The 18,825-nt window shown below is 38.9% G+C and overlaps 2 protein-coding genes and 1 non-coding gene across 3 annotated transcripts; all 3 read right to left on the bottom strand.

The window, feature by feature from the left end:
• Window positions 1-1,498: 1,498 nt before the first annotated feature.
• LOC130746797 (callose synthase 12-like) lies at window positions 1,499-7,420 on the bottom strand. The gene has a single exon (XM_057599525.1). It carries the CDS (start codon window positions 7,202-7,204, stop codon window positions 1,943-1,945), a length of 5,262 nt encoding a protein of 1,753 aa, XP_057455508.1. The 5' UTR covers window positions 7,205-7,420; the 3' UTR covers window positions 1,499-1,942.
• LOC130709665 (small nucleolar RNA J33) lies at window positions 4,232-4,311 on the bottom strand. Its single transcript, XR_009010142.1, has one exon. It is a non-coding gene; the product is annotated as a small nucleolar RNA J33 (small nucleolar RNA).
• Window positions 7,421-8,142: 722 nt separating the features above from the next.
• On the bottom strand, window positions 8,143-11,524 carry LOC130746796 (uncharacterized). Its single transcript, XM_057599523.1, has 3 exons — window positions 11,074-11,524; window positions 10,124-10,411; window positions 8,143-9,592 (listed from the first exon to the last, which is right to left on the bottom strand). The coding sequence occupies exons 1-3, from the start codon at window positions 11,206-11,208 to the stop codon at window positions 8,447-8,449; spliced, it is 1,569 nt and encodes a 522-aa protein (XP_057455506.1). The 5' UTR covers window positions 11,209-11,524; the 3' UTR covers window positions 8,143-8,446.
• Window positions 11,525-18,825: the final 7,301 nt, after the last annotated feature.

Here is an 18,825-nt window from a genome sequence, read left to right as displayed (position 1 = left end):
CCCATTTTTTCTTTCAAGACCCACATGAGGCTCTCTAGATCAGATCTGGTTAGGGTTTTCAAATTTTTTGGAGTTTGTTGGAGGTAGTGGCTAGGCACGGTGGCTGGGTTTTGCAGGAAGAAGGAGGAGGAGGGTTAGGGTTTGTTGGAAAAGGGACCTAACCAGCAATTTGGGATTCTCGCTTCATAGCTGCTGATACTGGCCTTCTTTATGAAGATCTGATTTTTGGTTTGTCTTCTTCTTCCCCTTCTGTGCAGATTTGATTTTTAGTTTTCCTTTTCTTCTTCCCATTCTGCTGGATTTTGGGATTTTTGGGTTTCAGTGAAAGTTTTGGTCTGGGTTTGGGATTGCAGTTTCCATGGGGGTGGGGATGGGTTATGGGGAATGAGGGGTGGGGGTTGCGGTACAGGATGGGGTTGGGTGGTGATTTTTGGGTTGTTCCATAACAGAGACGATGGTGGTTTCTGGGTTGGGATGTGGAAGATGTAGCATGTTTTCTGGGTTTTGCGGTGTTCTGGGTTTCGTGATTTTGGGTTGATGGTTTTTAATTTCTGGAAGGGACAAGGGATTGGGATTGGGGTGAGGGAGAGCATGGGAAATGGGGGATGGTGGGACGAAGAAGAAGAAGAAGATGTTGATGAAGATGAAGAGATGAAAATGTCAGATGAACATTTTTATTTTATTTTTGTAGTTAATAATTTTTATGTGATATCATTAAAAAATAATAAGTTTAGATAATTTCAGAATCAGATTAGATTTTTTGGAAACGGAATTAGATAATTTAATCAAATTTAGTTATTGTTAGTGATTTTAGATTAAAAAAGAAAAGAAAAGAAAAGTCACATGTATTTCTTAAGTGACCACGTCAGCTCGCCGTGACATGTGGCTACGGTGGTCAGCGCCACCACTCCGGCAGGGACGAAAGCCAGCTATTTTACTTATGTTCAAGGGCTGAAGTCAGCTTTTACTCCGGCGAGGGACGAAAACCAGCACCCGATGAAAGTCCAGGGACGAAAAACATATTTAACCCTTTATTTAATTGTCTTTGTCTGTTTCGTATTTTTGATTGTGAAATGTATAATTTTGTATTTCTGCCATCTTAATCTTAGGTTATGTAAAAGAGTGGCATTTTTATGCATTTTACTGAATGTTCGGAAATTTAACTATCGATCTATGAGAAGGTGAAAGTTAAACTTGCAGTTTTTGATAAAATATGATTTGTTCTGACATAAAACATTCACTTAAAAATTAATTAGAAAGATTGCTTAAAGATTAAAAAACTATAGTTGTGCATTTGTTCCATTAAATATATCTTTTTTTATGGAAATTGTTCAATTTTCAAGCATTCGGTCCTCAGTTAACCATGGGCAACAAAAATTCATTTCAACATGTAAGAGATAAGATACAACTATGTTTTGCCAGTTAGATGTTTTATATACATACAATTATATTAACAGTTGGTGGTTAGTAAAGTTATGTCTTTGGTTTTGATTCTGTTATCAAATAAGCAAACCCTTGAGTTTGAGGGACCACAATATATTGATTGAAGCAGCATAGTAGTGACAATTGTAACCGTGAATGGTACTATTTCTCAGTCCAAGAGATGCACCAATCAAGGAGGAGCCAAGTTACTTTGCATGAGAACATGGTACAAAACAGCAAATCAAAACTTGGAAAATTGAAATTAGCATTCATCATGAACCAATTTGGTTGAACAAAGTAACAAGCCCAAGGATTTTTCCAATGAAATCCAGCAAATTTCCACAATGTATAGATGAAATGCCAACATAGCTGCCAAACAAATTGCTGATTGAGAGCACATTGATAACTGACTTTGAGGTCTTAGAGAATGTAGAAGTTCATCCAACTGTACTTCTACTTGCCTGCCATAAATGCCTCAATGTTCCTTCTAATGGAAATTCCAATGTGTTCATTGCTTCAATCACCTTGAATCATAGTCAGCCTTTGATTTTGTACCCGTAACCATCTGGTATATCCGGAGACCCCGACTGAATGCTTCATTGAAGAGAATTCTGGTTTGCATAGGCTGAAACCCAGGCAACCATGATAGCAGTGCCACAGGAGCCATAACAATGACTCCAAATAATATATCATACATTCTAGCCAAGGAAACAATGCCAGTCCAAATTATAGTGTGCTGCAAATATGGCCGAAATACTTGAGCAATCAATATCATGCCCCAGCCTGTGGGAATGAATGCCAACAAGCTAGTGAAAACATCTCCGAATTTGAATTGAGTGAATTCCAGCAAAGCAACAATAACAACTATTGCAAGAAGTACAACAATGGACTGGACCAACCGATAATAGATATGTTGTTTTGCTTCATATTCATTCCGGGCATATGCTACTACCACACAAATCCCAAACACAACAAATACATAAACCCAAGATAGCAAGTAAACACTAATGTTGGTGCTTCCATCAGCTATGCCTAGCTGATAGACAATTCCATACTGGAAGACGAAGAACCGAATGTCTAAAATTATCTCCAAAAGCTTTCCCCAAAAGCCAGTTATCTTTAGATGATCTTGCTCTTCGTACCACCACTTTTCCCAGCTTTCTTCAGCTTTTGCAAACACCCTTCCTCGGTACCAGATCCAGTTCATAAAGTCATCGAAATCATACACAGTTTTTAACCAGTCAAAACCAGAAGGGTTGAACACAAAAGGTGCCATGATCCATGATGCAACCAAGAACCAACTAGAGACGGTCATGGCTATATAAACAAATGTGTGAGTTGCTACAGGACTGTGTAGTGCATAAATTATCAATATTAGCCCCAGTTCAATTGCTTTCACAAAATGGCTACGTGCATAGAGTCTATAGTTTTCTGCAAAACTCTTGTGCTCCACAACAAAACCACGGCCAGTGGCTCGATATTTTGCCCCGCCGTGCAGGATGGTGCGGCCAAAGAAATGGCTCTTTGTGCCTAGAGAGAATGTGTAGAAAACTGATGAAAGCTGGAACTGCATTGTCATGAAATCCCAGATAGCTTGAAGGAAGCCATGTTCAAGGGAATTCTCCACAATCATTGGAAGGGCAGTGAAAAGTCCAAGCTGGACTATAAATTGCTGATTCAAGATGATACCAAGTGCTTTGTTATTATTGCTGTTACTTTCCATAGCAGCTTCAACACCACTAAGAGCAAGCAATAAACGTCCCCATAAAAATGCATAGACTGTAAGAACGACCAACATTGTGTTGAAATAGAATCCATCTGTTGTGTAGAAGAATGACAGCATTCGGAAAAAATCAAGCCTATGACCCAATCTATACACATCTCTGCTTAGGACTTGTTCTCCATTTCCACTGGAAACCTTGGCTTCAAACATTGATATTTGATTCAACCCAACATCCCTTCCTTTCCCAACTTGAATGTATTCATGGTGTGTGACATTACCTCCGCGAAGAGTACAGTTAAAGCCAGCAAAAATGTCCTCACTTATGTTGATCACTCTAGAGGCTTTACTAAGACCACCTCTAGTTATGAACCAAAACCTGTCAAACACATCAGGATGGCCATAATGCAATCGGATTTTCAAAGGATTTGCCAAAACTCTCTGTCCCAATGTGACAAAACTGGTTTCCTGAGCTGACATGAACCAAGCAAGAGAGGAAACAGAACCAGTAAAAATGTGTTCCCTCACTCCCAAAATAGTAGGTTTCCGAATACCGTAGTAATGCCTGTACTCTTCTAAGAGATTTCGCATTTTAAGTGCCTCCTCAAAGTAGTTGTCCTGGTTCATATCAATAGTCTGAACTGCATCCCCGCGAGTGAAGATGATGGCATGATTTTGATTTTCTGGCTTTCCTTCTCCTAGTTTTAAGGGACCTGGCAACTTCACGCGATAAATTTCTACCTCCCTCTCCAATTGTTTGTCATACTTAACAAGAACAGAGTAATACTCCACCTCATCTCTCCCTGTGGGAACCTCATCCACATAGGCAACTCGAAGGGCTTCATTGTTTTTCATCAGGTACAAAATTTCATCAGCATGAGGGTCCTTTCTTGCCTTCTGAGTACCATATATCTGGCAAGCAATCACATATGTGAATTTCATTAAAGCAGTCCCACAGTCATCATGACCTTTGAATAACAAACTTGCTGAACTGCTTGCTCTACTTAAATTATTAGAGGAAGGTGACCTTTGTGAGGTGAACCCTTCTGAACTATCTTGGTTCAGTGGAACAAGTTCACGCGAGCCTTCTCGAATCTCTATCTCTGATGCAGAATCCAGAAAAGCCAAAAGCTTGAGGGCCTTATAGTAGTACATCATTCCTCTAACGGTCCGCGCAAGTGTCTGGCCTCTGTAGGACGCCCAGAACCTCAAATCTCTAAGTTTATCAGTCCATATGTCACTGTCTTTCATCATTCCTTCACGCCTCATCCTCTCCATAAAATTCTTCCACTCATCATCATATATAGTCTGCAAATAGTACAGGGTTGAGATCCCATCTTCATTCCCAGTTCTGAGCTGTTCTTTACTGTAAACTACTTCTTCACTATAGTAAGGAGTTAGAACACTAAAAGCCATCATTTTCTCAACTTGGGGAGCATGAGGCATGTTCATAAAAAGTGAGTTACTGAAAAAAGCAATCCTCCTTCTAGCTTCTAGATTGACTGGGATGTTTTGCATTGAATCTCTGGAGGTGAGAATAGTATGCAAGCGCCGAATCTGGCGATAAAAGTTCTCATTAATGGTGTCAGGCAACTTAATGGCATTCTCGAAAAGTAGAACCTCAGAAGAAGATGGATTTTGTGGAGCCAAACCATCCTCCCTTAGCTGTTCAGCATTCCTTTTCTCCTTGAAAAAATCTCGGATAGCTATCTCATAAAGGGCCTGAAGGGTGTTCACCAGATGGTTAGGATCTACTTTTTTCTTTCTTAATAACTCAACAAGTTTTATCAACTTGTTGTGGAGCTGGGGAAGTGCAGTAGTTTTGAATACTTTAGTGAATTTCCCAATCTCAAGTGAGTGATCAATTTCTTGGAACAAAGCCATCACAATAGAATGTTCTTCACTATCAGGTTTGATGATCTCAGGAAGCAAGTGTTTGATACAGTCATATGCTTCGATGACCGCACATCGCCTGAACTCATGCTTGCAGATCTTCCTCCAAAGCCTCTTATCAGGAGCATCAACTAGTTCTTTGGCCTGACTCAGCGTCAGAAGCAACTCATTGCAAAGAAGAAAACATGGCCAACGAATAACCCTCACATTCCAAGAGTTCTTAGGAAGCTCCAGCAACTCAACCTCTTGATCAGAGATGATATCCTCCTCCCTGAATGACACAATTATCTCATTCCAAATCAAAGCGAACTTGTCCGCCTCAGTCTGGCTAGACTCAAGCTTCTTATAGGGATTACCAAGCCCATACCTGAGCTTCATCCTGTGAACTGCATCCTTAAATTTGCTACCCAATGATGCTCTTGAATGCAAAAACTGCTCTTCTGGCATTAAATTAAACAAAACCGCACTAGCAAAAAACTGAAACCTCAGGTTCAACTGTTGCATGCTTCGAATCTCGCCCAAATGTGCAAACAAACCCACAGTCGCCCCAACCAAAGATGAATATATTGCATACCAAATCTGGATATCCATTAAATAAATCAAAACAACAGGAATCCATATTAACCCAACAGCAACCGCGTTACCATTTTTAAAAAACTCATGCCATTGATACTCAACATCCTTAAGCTCCAACACTGCCCTTGACGGAGCAATCATCGGTTGAATCTGTAAAAAGTAACTGAAGGAAAATTTTGAAGCCAACACCACAACCCAGAACAAGGTGTACTTAATGTTGTCCAAAAGACCTTCCCTCAGCCCACGACCCACATAAGCTTTACCTTGAAACCACCATGTCAAGAAGGAGAAAATCCTCCAATCCACCCTCTCAATAAAATTTCTAACCCAAGGAAGCACAAAAAGTACCAAAGCAAGAAGCTCCGGAGCAATGAAAACCAAAGCAATCTCAAGAAAAAGCACCAATCGCTTATTAGCTTCAGCAGACCACTTCCTATCATGGCTTCTCTGGGACCAAACCCTCCAATAAACCACCGCGAAAACCACAATCCACGCAGCGGCCACTACGGTTTTGAGCATCATCCTCAGCGCTAGGCGCTTCGTTAGCCTCGAAACCAACGCGCGCTGCATGGTTAAATCAAGCAAAGATTGCAGAAACCTGAGAGCACCCCAGGTGATGAAAATGCTCAAGATTCGAACCTGCACATCACGATCATCCAAAACATGCCAAGGGTAAGCCCTATCCTTCCAAGCAACAATAACAGCAGCTTGAAGGAACAAAATCAGCATCACCCACAACCTATCGAAACTTCGAAACAGGTTCCAGAATGATCTTTGCTCAACAAACCCAGTTTTCCCTGCTCCGAGAAAGAAGTTACCCCCAACATGAATAGGCCATTTGAGCTTCTCAAAGCACTTCCTGTTCCAGAAATACTCGTTTAGGTCATCGTAGTTTCGCCACCATGAATGCGGTGCGGTTCCGTTTCTGCTACTGTTCTCAGCCTCGGATCTGATTAGATCGTAAATTGGTTTCACGACGCACTCGAGGAAGCCATTTTCGGCGTGAAACGACGGGAGGAAGTCGTCGTTTTGCTGGAGAATGCGGTTGAGGTCTCTGGCCATGTGGTGGAAGATGTAGCAGATACATTCTGGGAGGAAGCGGAGGTTGGCGGCCTCGCCCCAGATGAGGAGGTAGAGGGAAACGTAGAGAAGCTCGCGGCGGAGGTCGGAGGGGTGGGGGCGGTCGGAGAGGAGGAGGGAGGGTTTCTTATGGAGGTAAGAGCACCAGGAGGTGTAGTTGCGGAGGAGGGTGCGGCGGAAGGAGCGGAGGACGGAGGGGTCGAGGGAGTCGAGAGTGTCGGGGGGAGGGGAGAGGCGCATCTGGGCGTTGGCGAGGTGGAGGACGAGATGCTCGCGTTGGTTGCGGACGTTGTCGATTTGGAAGCCGAAGAAGAGGGAGAGCCAGTCGAGGAGGTCCATGGTGGAAGGGCGCCATCGGTGGGAAGGGGGAGGACGGAGGTCGGAGACGGAGAGGAGGGCGGAGGAGGCGGCGCGGACTTCCGGGAAACGGAGGGATGGGTGGTCGGAGGAGTGGTGGTGGAGGGGGATGATGTTGTATGGTTCGACGCCGTCGTCACGACGAGTGGTGGGCATGGTGTCATTGGTTGCTTACAGTTACAGACACAGTCGTAGAGACAGAGAATGAGAACTGGTCTTGCTAGCTTGTGTGTAACGGTCACCGCGCGAAATCAGACAGATGAAGAAGAAAAGGCGCGTTACTTAACACGTTGAATTTTATTTTTACTTTTACTTATTTTTATTTTATCTCATCTCACATTCAAATATTCAATCCCAATTTTACAATGTATACTCTCATGTAAAATGCTAGTAGCAAGCAAAACTCGTTTTAGTACTCTCTTTTCAACACTCTTTTATTGATTGATTGAAATTTATGTGAGATCCATTAAAAGTTTGGATCACACTTCAAATTTAATAGAACTCGTATGAATTAACGTATACTCTCACATGCTAAATGCTAGCTTTATTTATTTTGTGGTTCAATGAGAGACTAATGTAACTAAACAATGATTTTGCATTTAAATGTAACCAAGGATCCAAATTAGGAATATGCTTAAGGAACTTCAATTCTTTCCAGTTAGATCAATACATCTTTCAACTCGTGTACTATTATGAGAAGACCACAAAACAAAACTACTATACTGTGAGATTTATCTTCTCAGAAGTGTGGGTAAAGATATAAATGCATAATGAGTTAATGACCAAAAGAAAAGACACAAAGGCATGTGAGCATGTCCCCAAATACTAACAAAGACCTGGATTTTGATACTTTCAAAGATTTTAAGAAAAAAAAATATCACCAGCTTTAATATGATCCCAAACCTACTTGTTAACACATTTTAATCCAACTGGTAAAAGTTCACATTTGTTGATAAGAGGATGTTGGATAAAGCTCCTCCAAAATAAGCTTATTTGTTAAGAAAAAAAAGTATAGAATCTTGATTTGATGTGACTTTTTGAAGCTGGAAATAGTAACTTTTACCATCTCATATGTGATTCTCGAGTCCACAACGGCAAAGCAAATATAAATCTTACATAAATCATCCTCATATCTAAAATAAGGAGTATACTATAACACCATCCACATTACATCAATGTTTATTCCATGGATAGTTTCAAACAAAAACAAAAAACAAAACGTTTATTCCATGCATACTAAAACACGCATTGATTAGAGGGTTTGAACTTTGAACTGAACATCCAGGTCCTGGACAAAAATATTCCTACAGGACATGCTGGACAACATCGTTCAAACCCGACATGCCGAAAAGCATATTGTTCAAAGGGTACAAGCAGTATAAGTTCTTTACCCTTACCTTACCATCCCCTCTGGGGACCTACTGAACTAAGTACATTCAAACGGTCAAGTAACGAGTTAAAATCTACAGGCTGCCCTGTTTCCTCCATCCTCTGGATAACACTTCCTACATGATCGCCTCTGAATCCCATGTTCACCAACTTTTCAATCAGATCATTGTAGGGATGGCTCCGTGTGAATTGCGGCGGCTGGCTAGGATTCCGGACCATGAGATTATGGGGTGCAGGGTTCTGAAGGGAAGCACTTGTGGGAGGGTATCCAGCTTGAGCATAATGAGAAGAATGTTGGGCTGTATAATGTGCTCTGCCACCGTCAGAATCATACGTCATGTATGAACTAGCAGGAGGAGGCGTGGCATGGGTTCCATACATATCCCCTGGTTGTGCTGGAAAAGAGCTCTTGATTTGCTGGGGCGGAGGTTGCTGTGCAACTGTACTCCTACCGGTGCCATTATATCCATAAGGCGTGGCAGCACCGCGGCCGGATCCTGAGGGTGGAATCCCTGAATATTGCATTTGCATTGGCAAGCTATTAGGCAGTGTTTCTTTGGGAGGTGGATTTGCAGCTTGGCTTGTAGGATATGGAGTGTAAGTATTAGTTGATGAGGGTCTCATTTGAAACTGCATTGAGGGTGGTTGCGGAGGTGCAACCTCCTGAGGTGATTGTTGAGGCCAATGCTGTTGCTGTGGCTGCTGCTGATACTGAGAAAACTGTTGTACAGGCGGGGACATGGTTACCTGAGATGATGTTGGTTGTGGATTCTGGTACCGCGGATCAGAAGACAGATACTGATTCTGGGGAAAGTGGGTCATGGCTGGTGGATTGGGCAAAGAGGCGGGCAACATGTAATAACTGAGTTGTTGCGTGGCTTGGGTCACATTTGAGGCTGGAGCTTGAGAGGGGGCTGTCACTGGTTGGTGCTGGAAGGCAACTTGATGAGGGAGTGCAAGAGCTAACTGCTGGTTGTTCGTGTCAGATGCATTATCAGTTCTTTTCTGATCCGTGGCAGAAGGTGAAGATCTCCCCTCATAGGACTGTCGACGGCTTGGAGAGGATTCTTTCTGTACAAGTTGAAGCTTGGCTAATTCTTTCTGAGCGTCAGCTAGCTCTTGCTTGTCTTTTAAAATTTGTACAGACCTATGTACCTACACAAGATACACAAGAAAAGTAAATACATGGCAAAATGATGTCCTCTCAGAGAGCATGCAGCGAGCTAAAAGCTGAAAAGTTCCATGCAGCATGCATATAGAAACTGAAACATCCAGGGAGGAAAAACAGGTTAATCTAGTAATAAGGATTATAAATTTGGCAAACATTAAATTAAAATCAGTTTAATTGACAACCTTGAAGTACATAGTATACTAATATTGGATAGATTTACAAATCAAGATAAGATTATGGTTTGATTTACAGATACAGAGAGGATATTGTCCAATTGAGTGGAAAAAAAGCTTCCTGTACTAAAAAAAATAGAAAAAAGAAGAAGCAAGCACAGGTATTTGTCTACTGGAGTACAATTAACTTCTATCATAGAAGTTGAGAACGTGTTGTTCCAGCTATTCAAGCACTAGAGATAAGATTTCTTACTTTAAGCTAAAATCAGGCATATCAAAAAAGAAGAAATTGAAGGTAGCTTAGAGACACTGCAGATTAAATCAATCGAAGATAAAACTTACTTCCTGAACGTGTTTCTCAATAGATTTGAGTTTTGAATCTGCCTCCTCATGGTCACTGTTCAAATCAGATCGCATTTCCCCAATTGATTTGTCAAGATTATAACAATATAATTCCAACTGTGATAGCCTTGAACCAATTCCCTCAAGAAACCTCATAAGGTTGTCAGAATATGTTTTTATACTCTTCTCAACTGTTGCAATCACATCTTGGCCTAAAGAACCTTCAGGTGAGCCATAGGCAGTAGCAGGCAATGCTGCTGCTTTTGTCATCCTTGATATGTGAAAATCCTGCCAAAAAGATAGATCATATTGATTTATGATTCAGAATCACTTTTATAGGCATATAAAGTAAACATGATCCATGATCATTACAAGTACATACACACACCCACCTAAGAAATCTTGAGCAAGAATAGTAGCAAAATTCAGAATAAAGCAGGTGTAGTGTAACAGTTCTAAGTGTATAGAACCCCAAATTGGCCAAAATAATCACTTAAACACTACTAAACTATATCACTTTCTCATGGAAAACAATAAATACTTGTCAATCCTTGCCAAAGAAGTGCGTCTACTTTAAGCACATTAAAATAAGTCTCCCCATCATAAACTTGAATATTTTGTTACCCTGATCTTGTCCAATAATTTTCCATATATAATGAAGTTTTATTGACATATTATCATCATCCAAACCAAATAAGCCAAGAACAGGTTGCAATTTCCAGTTCTGTTAGTGATCAAAGATTGACCAATCAACATTGAAAAGGGTCCAATATGTATCAAACAAAATCATAAAATTCACATGTAAATATATAGCTAAAAATGAAAACTTTCCTAAACCCTATCAACTTCTTCATCCAGAGAACAAGACCCAGATTCGGAAATTGCTCTAAAAGGGTAAAAATATGAAGTCAACTCCCGAAAAGTGACGAGAACACTCATGGGTATATTACCTTACTGGGATCGATGTTATTGCCATTAGAAGAATCCTGCTCGGTAAAATCCTCGTATGAACAGAGAACATCATCGGAGCGAAAATCAAATCCCTTGGAACTGCAGTTGCTGAGGCCGGATGGTCCAGACGCCATGGACGGTGCTAGCTTGAGGTTGATGCAGAGAGAAATAAAGAGTTATGGGTAAGATATAGAAACTTGTGGAGTGGAGAGACTTTTTTTTTTTTTTGAAACTGAGGAGTGGAGAGACTTGTCTTAACGTTTTTCTTTTTCTTTTAAGGGAATTTGTCTTAGGGTTCATTTAGTGTACACAAGAAAATTTTTGTATAAGATTGCACAAATGTCATTTTTATCTTCTGTTGTAGGTTTCCAGGTCATTTATATTTTTAATATTTTTCTTTTAAATTTCTATGTTTTTAATTTAAACATTTATGTTGTTTAATCTCTCCTTCTCTCCACCACCTTCCTCCCATCATCTTCCACCCCATCCACCGCCGACACCGCCACCGTTGACGCCGCCACCGAAACCGACTACATCGCCGCCACCACCTGATTGTCTCCTCCCTCCCACACCAATCCCCGCCCTCTCTTCCTTCTCTTCCCCTATAACCCACCAACATCATCACCAAAAACTTCCACCCAGCAACACCACCCATAAACTCATCTACTCCTCCTCCTTCCCCAATCCCTCCTCCTCTACTCCCGCTCATCACCACCACCACTCCCTTCTCAACCTCATCCTATTCTTCTTCCCACTACCGGATCTAAACCAACTACACTCAACCTCACCCTATTCTTCTTTCCTCTCACCAGATCTAAACCTCTTAACTCAACCTCACCCTGTTATGGTTTTGCAATTAACAACAAGAAGGTGGTGGCGACAAAGTAGCGGCGGGGAAGGGAGGTGATGTTGGCGATGGTCAAGCAGATCATGGAGGAGATCAAAACCGCAAACAGATATAGGTTCTTCCTCTTCTTGCTTCATCTTCTCTGATGCTGCTCCTCCATTGTGATCGACGATTTGTTCAGACCTGGTTAATTTTCCAGTGATGAAGGAAGGAGTTGATTGAGTGAGAAGAAGAAGATTGTGGGGTTTTCTTCAATTGTGGGATTTTTCATGTGGTGGGTTTTGGGTTTTTCGTTGGAGAAGAAGAAGATTGGGGGAAAAGGTGGCTCAGTTTGGGTTTTGTTGGATTCTGTTTTGGGTTTTCTTCAATCGGTTGGTGGTGGTGTGATTGTTGAAAAAGGATGAGATAATCTGGTGGTGAATCTTGTGGTGGTGGTGGTTTTTTTTTTTGAACAGTGGAGTTAAATTAGGATTAAATTCTTAATTAAAAAAAGATTGACCTGGAGAGTGACTTACCATAACAGGTAAATTTAGGGTAGTGCAACCTTACACAAAAAATTTCTTGTGTACACAAAATGAACCCTTTGTCTTAACGTCACTAAGTGTGTGAATGTGAAAAAATGAAAATAAATGAAAAAAACGTTTTGTATTGACAAAATTAAAAATAGAGGGTTGATGAATTAATTTTTGTAATCACATGTATTTTTAGTGTGGAAGACTCGAACTCACGATTCAGAAGCTCAAAGTCTTACAGAGTCTCAAACAGTCACTTTTAACTACTGCGATCGACATTCATTAAGTAATGAGCATTTTAATTTTAATGAAGTATGTAGTATTTATTTTTACATTTTAATGGAATTTAGACATATTTTTTACAAGAAATTTATATAATTATATGAATTTTACAAAATGGTTTAAATCCATTGAACTAGTTGTGAAAGATATGTTAAAATATCTTCTTTTAATATGTTTCTTCGATAATTGTAGGAGCTTGGAGTAAAATACAAGGATTGGATCAACCGACCATGCTTTTATAGGTTTTAGCTTACGTGAGCTATGGTTTTTTGTGGTAGTTGCCTAGTATTTTAATATGTTAGATTAGCCGATTTCATTATTTAAGTATACACTTGTAATCTTGTTGTGTTAATTTGCCAACTATGTCTCGAGTTTCAACAAGGATATCCCTCGCGGCTTCTAAAAAAAGTCATACCTACAATTAATCATAGAAATCTATAATATGTATTCTAAATATATTTAAATCTAATACATTATGAAAATAACATGGTTGCTAAATGAAAAGTATAGTAGTTATACTCCCTCCGGTCCTATTTATAAGCAACAAAAAAAAATTCACATAATTTAAGAAATGTAGTTAAACTAGATAAAATGCATTAAATTTGTCTTAAATTAAAATGAACTTCCAAAATTACCCTTTGTTATTAGTGTTGGAAAGTGGAAAAGAGAGAGAATAATTAATGAGACACATTTTACAAGTTAGAATTAATAAGGGCATCATTGGAAAAAATTAATTAATATAGCTCAAACTTTCATTTGGTTCTTATAAAAAGGACCAAGATTTTTCTTCTCTTTCATGCTTATAAATAGGACCGGAGGGAGTAATAATCATAGCCAGGGAAATATTTTAATTTTTATTTTGTATCCAAATTAGAATCATAGTTAATTTTAACTTCTAAACAATTTATTTTTTAAAGTCTCCTATTGATATGACTATAATAAGTCTATGTTATATGATAAAACAATCATCACACTTTGAATTAGCTTTTGAAATAAAGTTAGATTTGTCAGATTTTATGCTCGAAATTCTAACCATGAGAGTGTATTAATGTGATGTATTTTTTACTATATGTCTACTTAAACTAAATTGATTTTTGTATAAAAAAAAATTGTATGCAAATTAAATGTTAATTCAATTCTACTACGAAAGAGAATGTTAAAGTATGTATGTAACTATTATTTTCATGGCACGAGAATAAATGGTTCTTTTATAGTATTGTTTTATACAAATTATTTTAAAAAATTCAAAGAAAAGTCTTGTACATGTGTTACACGTGTTTTGGACCTTGCCTTGTAGCCAAATTGATTGAGTTTGACGTGCCATATTTACACCAATCTCATGTCACGTTTCCTTTGTGGCAATTAGGGATGCCAGCAGGGGAAGTGTGGTGTAGACACATGCATTAGTTTCACACCATTTAGACCAAATTTTCAGTATTATTATCATAGAAAATTAATTTAAATATTTTTTGATACATTAAAAAGATTAACTACATCCCTCCAAAGTTAATCATTTGACATCTCTCTTCTTAACTCATATGTTCATTAGCTTTTGGTATAAAATATTTCTACTAACTTTTTAAAGTTAAAAGCATTTTTTCATATTTGTAAGCAAACATATGTTAATTTCTGTTTTTAAAAAAATCAATTAGCCTTTTTTATTTAACTCTAAAATCACATATTTTTAAGCGAAAATAAACTAGCCTTTTTTTTTTGTCACTAACTAGCCTTTATTATATTTCACCTTAAAACTAGTTTTTTTCTTGGTAGAATTGTGTTGTAGTTAGGCCCAACCCGCTTTATCAGTGGGTGGGCTTGGGCCTTAACCATGAAAAATCATTTGTCCGCAATTACTATTCTTGAAGCCTCACGGTCATTGACAAAAAAAAATTACGGTAAAAAATCAAAGTGAATTTTTAATATTTTTGGGAACGTTATTAAATTTTATGTAATTTAAAAAATGAAAAATGTGATATAAAATGTAGTGAAAGATTTAAAAAAATATTTCATATAAGATTCTCAACTTATTTGATGGGAATGAAATGATAATAAAGTTAGAAGTAATTTCATCATGGAGACTAATTGATACCGAAAATCTCTTTTAACATTGTAATAAACGTGAGAATCTTTTCAGTTTCAATAATTTCGGGAAAGTGTTTCCATACCATTACCATACCTGCATAAAATAAACTGTTTGAATTAATTTATGATTGATTTTTTATTCTAGTTTTTTTCTTAATGCCTCATCACTTTGTCTGAAACACATACATTATTGTAGTGTCACTTGTGGAACTTCAACATCAATCAAATTCAAATATTCTAATTGAGCCGTTGAAGATGATATTAATCTGTGATCACGGGAATTGCTATTGATGTTGATGAGATCGGTTGCTTCAATTCCTGGGAACTATTTGGAGTACACAACTACGAGTTATGACAAAGCAATGGATATAATTGTGGACTTGTGATTTCCTAAACAAATAAAATGTCTGAGAGTAACTATGCCAATTCCAAGGAGAGGTCAGTGTAATTATCTGTTTCCTTTTTGTAGTTGAATCCTTCCCCTTTGCTAGGTTCTGATCACTCTTGCTTTGACTTTTTAAAGGTTTTGAGCAAGCGTATATTAGGAGTAAGTTTCATAGTAATTAATTTCTTCCTTGCTAGCAAAGAAAGGTGTCATTCTGCATAGGGAAAACAAGTTTTTAATAGCATTGACATTGAGCTTTCACATGGAGCCTTGAGGTATCACCTTTTGTTTACATTAGCCATTCCTTTTACTATTGCCGATGGCTTAAATTTCACAACCCACAAATAATGTCAAACCATGAAAAGAGTGAATGAGTGATACTACTAAAGAGAGAAACATACAAATCTGCATCATTTTTCTTTGGATCTGCGCAGGGGTTTATCAAAATTATATATTGTTGGAAAACAGAGCTGAAGAAAAATAAAACACAATCACAATACAAGAAAATTACGTGGAAAATCCGTTAGTTACTAGTGCAAATTTACCAATGGAAAACCTACGGCCCAAAATCCGTTAGTTACTAGTGCAAATTTACCATAGTCGATTTTCCATTAGTAACTAACGGATTTTGGGCCGTAGGTTTTCCATTGGTAAATTTGCACTACCTATATTTTTCAATAATTACTAGTGGCTTTTGGCCGTTTGTAACTATTTCCAAAGAGCCCATATTCTTGACGGATTTTAGTCCGTTGTTTTTCCACCGGTAATAATGAATTATGGTCCGTAGGTTTTCCATCAGTAAATTAGCATTATTGACATTTTTAATGATTATCGAGAACTTATAGCCGTAATTAGTGTTTTTCTTATAATGTTGTGTTTGAGGTATGAGTTCTGATTTCTGAATCATAATAACTTGAGGGAAAAGATTAAAAAAGCTGTCCAAATCATGATATGTAAATCATCTAAAAGCTACCATGTGTTTGTTAGCATCTAAAAACAAAGAACCTAGGTTCAATATATAGCCTTGGTCTTCCTCTTGCTTCACCACACTAAGCGATGTGAGACTTCTCCAATAGCTAATTTTTAACCTCCTTCTTTATTTTAGAAACTTCGGCAATGTGGGACTTGACAATCAACCCCAACAATCCTCTGTTGGGAAACAACACAGCTGAAGAAAAAATAAAACACAAACACAACACAAGAAAATTACGTGGAAACTCCAGAACCGGAGAAAAAACCACGATCGTTGTCTAAACCGACAACCAGAGAAATATCACTATGTGAAAATTGTTACAACACATAGACTTCTCTCACTCTCACCCCAATGCCCCAGTACAACCACACTCTCACAAAATAAATATTAAACTAAGTCAGATATAAGCTTAAAGTACTACGGACTGGTGCATCTAAAAACAAAGAACCTAGGTCCAATATATAGCCTTGGTCTCCCCCTTGTTTCACCACACTAAGCGATGTGAGACTTCTCCAATAGCTAATTTTTAACCTCCTTCTTTATTTTAGAAACTTGGGCAATGTGGGACTTGACAATCAACCCCAAAAATCTCCACCTTGATTGTAAGAGTTACACATCTTCCGCTTACATTGTCTAAACCGACAATCATACTCCACCATAAAAGAGTACACTTTACTTGGAAACAAACCATCCCAAGAATTTTCTTCACTTGGAACTAAACCATTCCAAGAATTTCCACATGTCGAAACCTTGCTGAAATTTTATGGTGCAACTCCCATGTTGGCTTCCAGGAAGTTCTTCAGCCATCGACACCTTTCACCACACACCTTGCATCAATGCCCGTGTGTTGTTTCTGAATCCGCTAGCAATAACTTGTCATTTTCCATGGTATAGCGGAAATACCATAAGGACAAACTTTATCTTCTATATGAGATCACCATCATCTCCCAGAATAAGGGAGACATTGCTAGCACTTACCTCAGAGTCTTTTTCAGATACTGCTCCACCTGGACAATTTCTCTTCACATGCCCAGACTTTCCACACTTCCAGCACGCCAGATTCTTTGCAAGGATCTTCTTCCCATTAGCCCCACCTCCAGTTAGCAATATTGAGCTTGTTGAAGTGCTTTCATCATTTTTCATTCTCCTTTTCTTCCGAAATAATTTTAGTTGCAACTTTTTCTAAACTCAAACTTTCCTTCCCATACATCAAAACAGGTTTCAGATGAACATAGGGAGATGGAAGGGACAAAATGAGCCTTAACGCTTTATCTTCATCATCAATCTCTACTTTGATAGATTCCAACTCGGAGATAATATTATTCAAAGTACTCAGATGATCAGATATTTTCGTACCTTCATCCATGCGTAGATTGTGGAATTGCTCTTTCAGCAACAATCGATTTGAGATGCCCTTTGCCTGATATAACCCTTCAAGCTTCTCCCAGAGGTCCTTGGCTGATGACAAATTTTGCACATTTGCAAGAACATTCTTTTGAAAACACAGACGAATTGCACTTGCAGCCCTCAAATCTAGTTCCTCCCACTTGTCGGCCTCCATGTTGGAAGTGTTTTCTTTCAGTGCCTTGTGTAATCTTGATTGTATCAGCACATCCTTGACTTGTACTTTCCACAAGCCAAAGTTGATTCTTCCATCAAACTTCTCTATGTCAAACTTCATAGCGCTCAAGTAAGACATAGCAGCTGCAAACTTCTTCTTCAGCACCTTCACAATATCACACTTCTTTTCTGGTGTGGAAGATCAGGTAATTCTGCAACCACATAGCATACTAAGAATTGTGATATCTCATCGAACCGAAGCTCTTGATACCACTGTTGGGAAACAACAAAGCTGAAGAAAAATAAAACACAATCACAACACAAGAAAATTACGTGGAAACTCCAAAACCGGAGAAAAAACCACGACCGTTGTCTAAACCGACAACCAGAGAAATATCACTATGTGAAAATTGTTACAACACATAGACTTCTCTCACTCTCACCCCAATGTCCCAGTACAACCACACTCTCACAAAGAAAATATTAAACTAAGTCAGATATAAGCTTAAAGTGATACTGAATCTAAAAACAAAGAACATAGGTCCAATATATAGCCTTGGTCTCCCCCTTGTTTCACCACACTAAGCGATGTGAGACTTCTCCAATAGCTAATTTTTAACCTCCTTCTTTATTTTAGAAGCTTGGGCAATGTGGGACTTGACAATCAACCCCAACAAGTGGTATCAGAGCTGATGGTTGGTGTAGCCATGGTTACGACTCCTTGTGTCGAAAGTCTTCCTAGCGGTGTGGCTAGGCGGCGGGTTCCGTTGACGCGGTGAAGCGAACGGCGGTGCAAGAGTGGATAAGCTTCCGCGGAGGGGGGCCATGATAATGTGGAGGTGACTCGAACTTGAGGGGGAGATTGTTGAGAATTCAAGTGCGGAGTTGGAGTCTCACATTGGTTAAGTGTGGGTGAGGAGAAGACTTTATAAAAGATGTGACCCATAAACCTAATGCCTTAAGGTTTTGGGTTAAGATGTGGCGTCCAAGATCTCTTGGTGTCTTACTCCTTGGCCCATGGACTCCCCTGTCTTCCCCAACAAATATGTGGACACAAAGTCATGTCATTTTTTATTTTTATTTGTAATGGATGATGGATTATTCAAATAA

The sequence above is a fragment of the Lotus japonicus genome, chromosome 3 (assembly GCF_012489685.1).
Source record: "Lotus japonicus ecotype B-129 chromosome 3, LjGifu_v1.2".
Taxonomy (NCBI): Eukaryota; Viridiplantae; Streptophyta; class Magnoliopsida; order Fabales; family Fabaceae; genus Lotus; species Lotus japonicus.
This window is presented reverse-complemented; position numbering and strand designations above follow the sequence as displayed.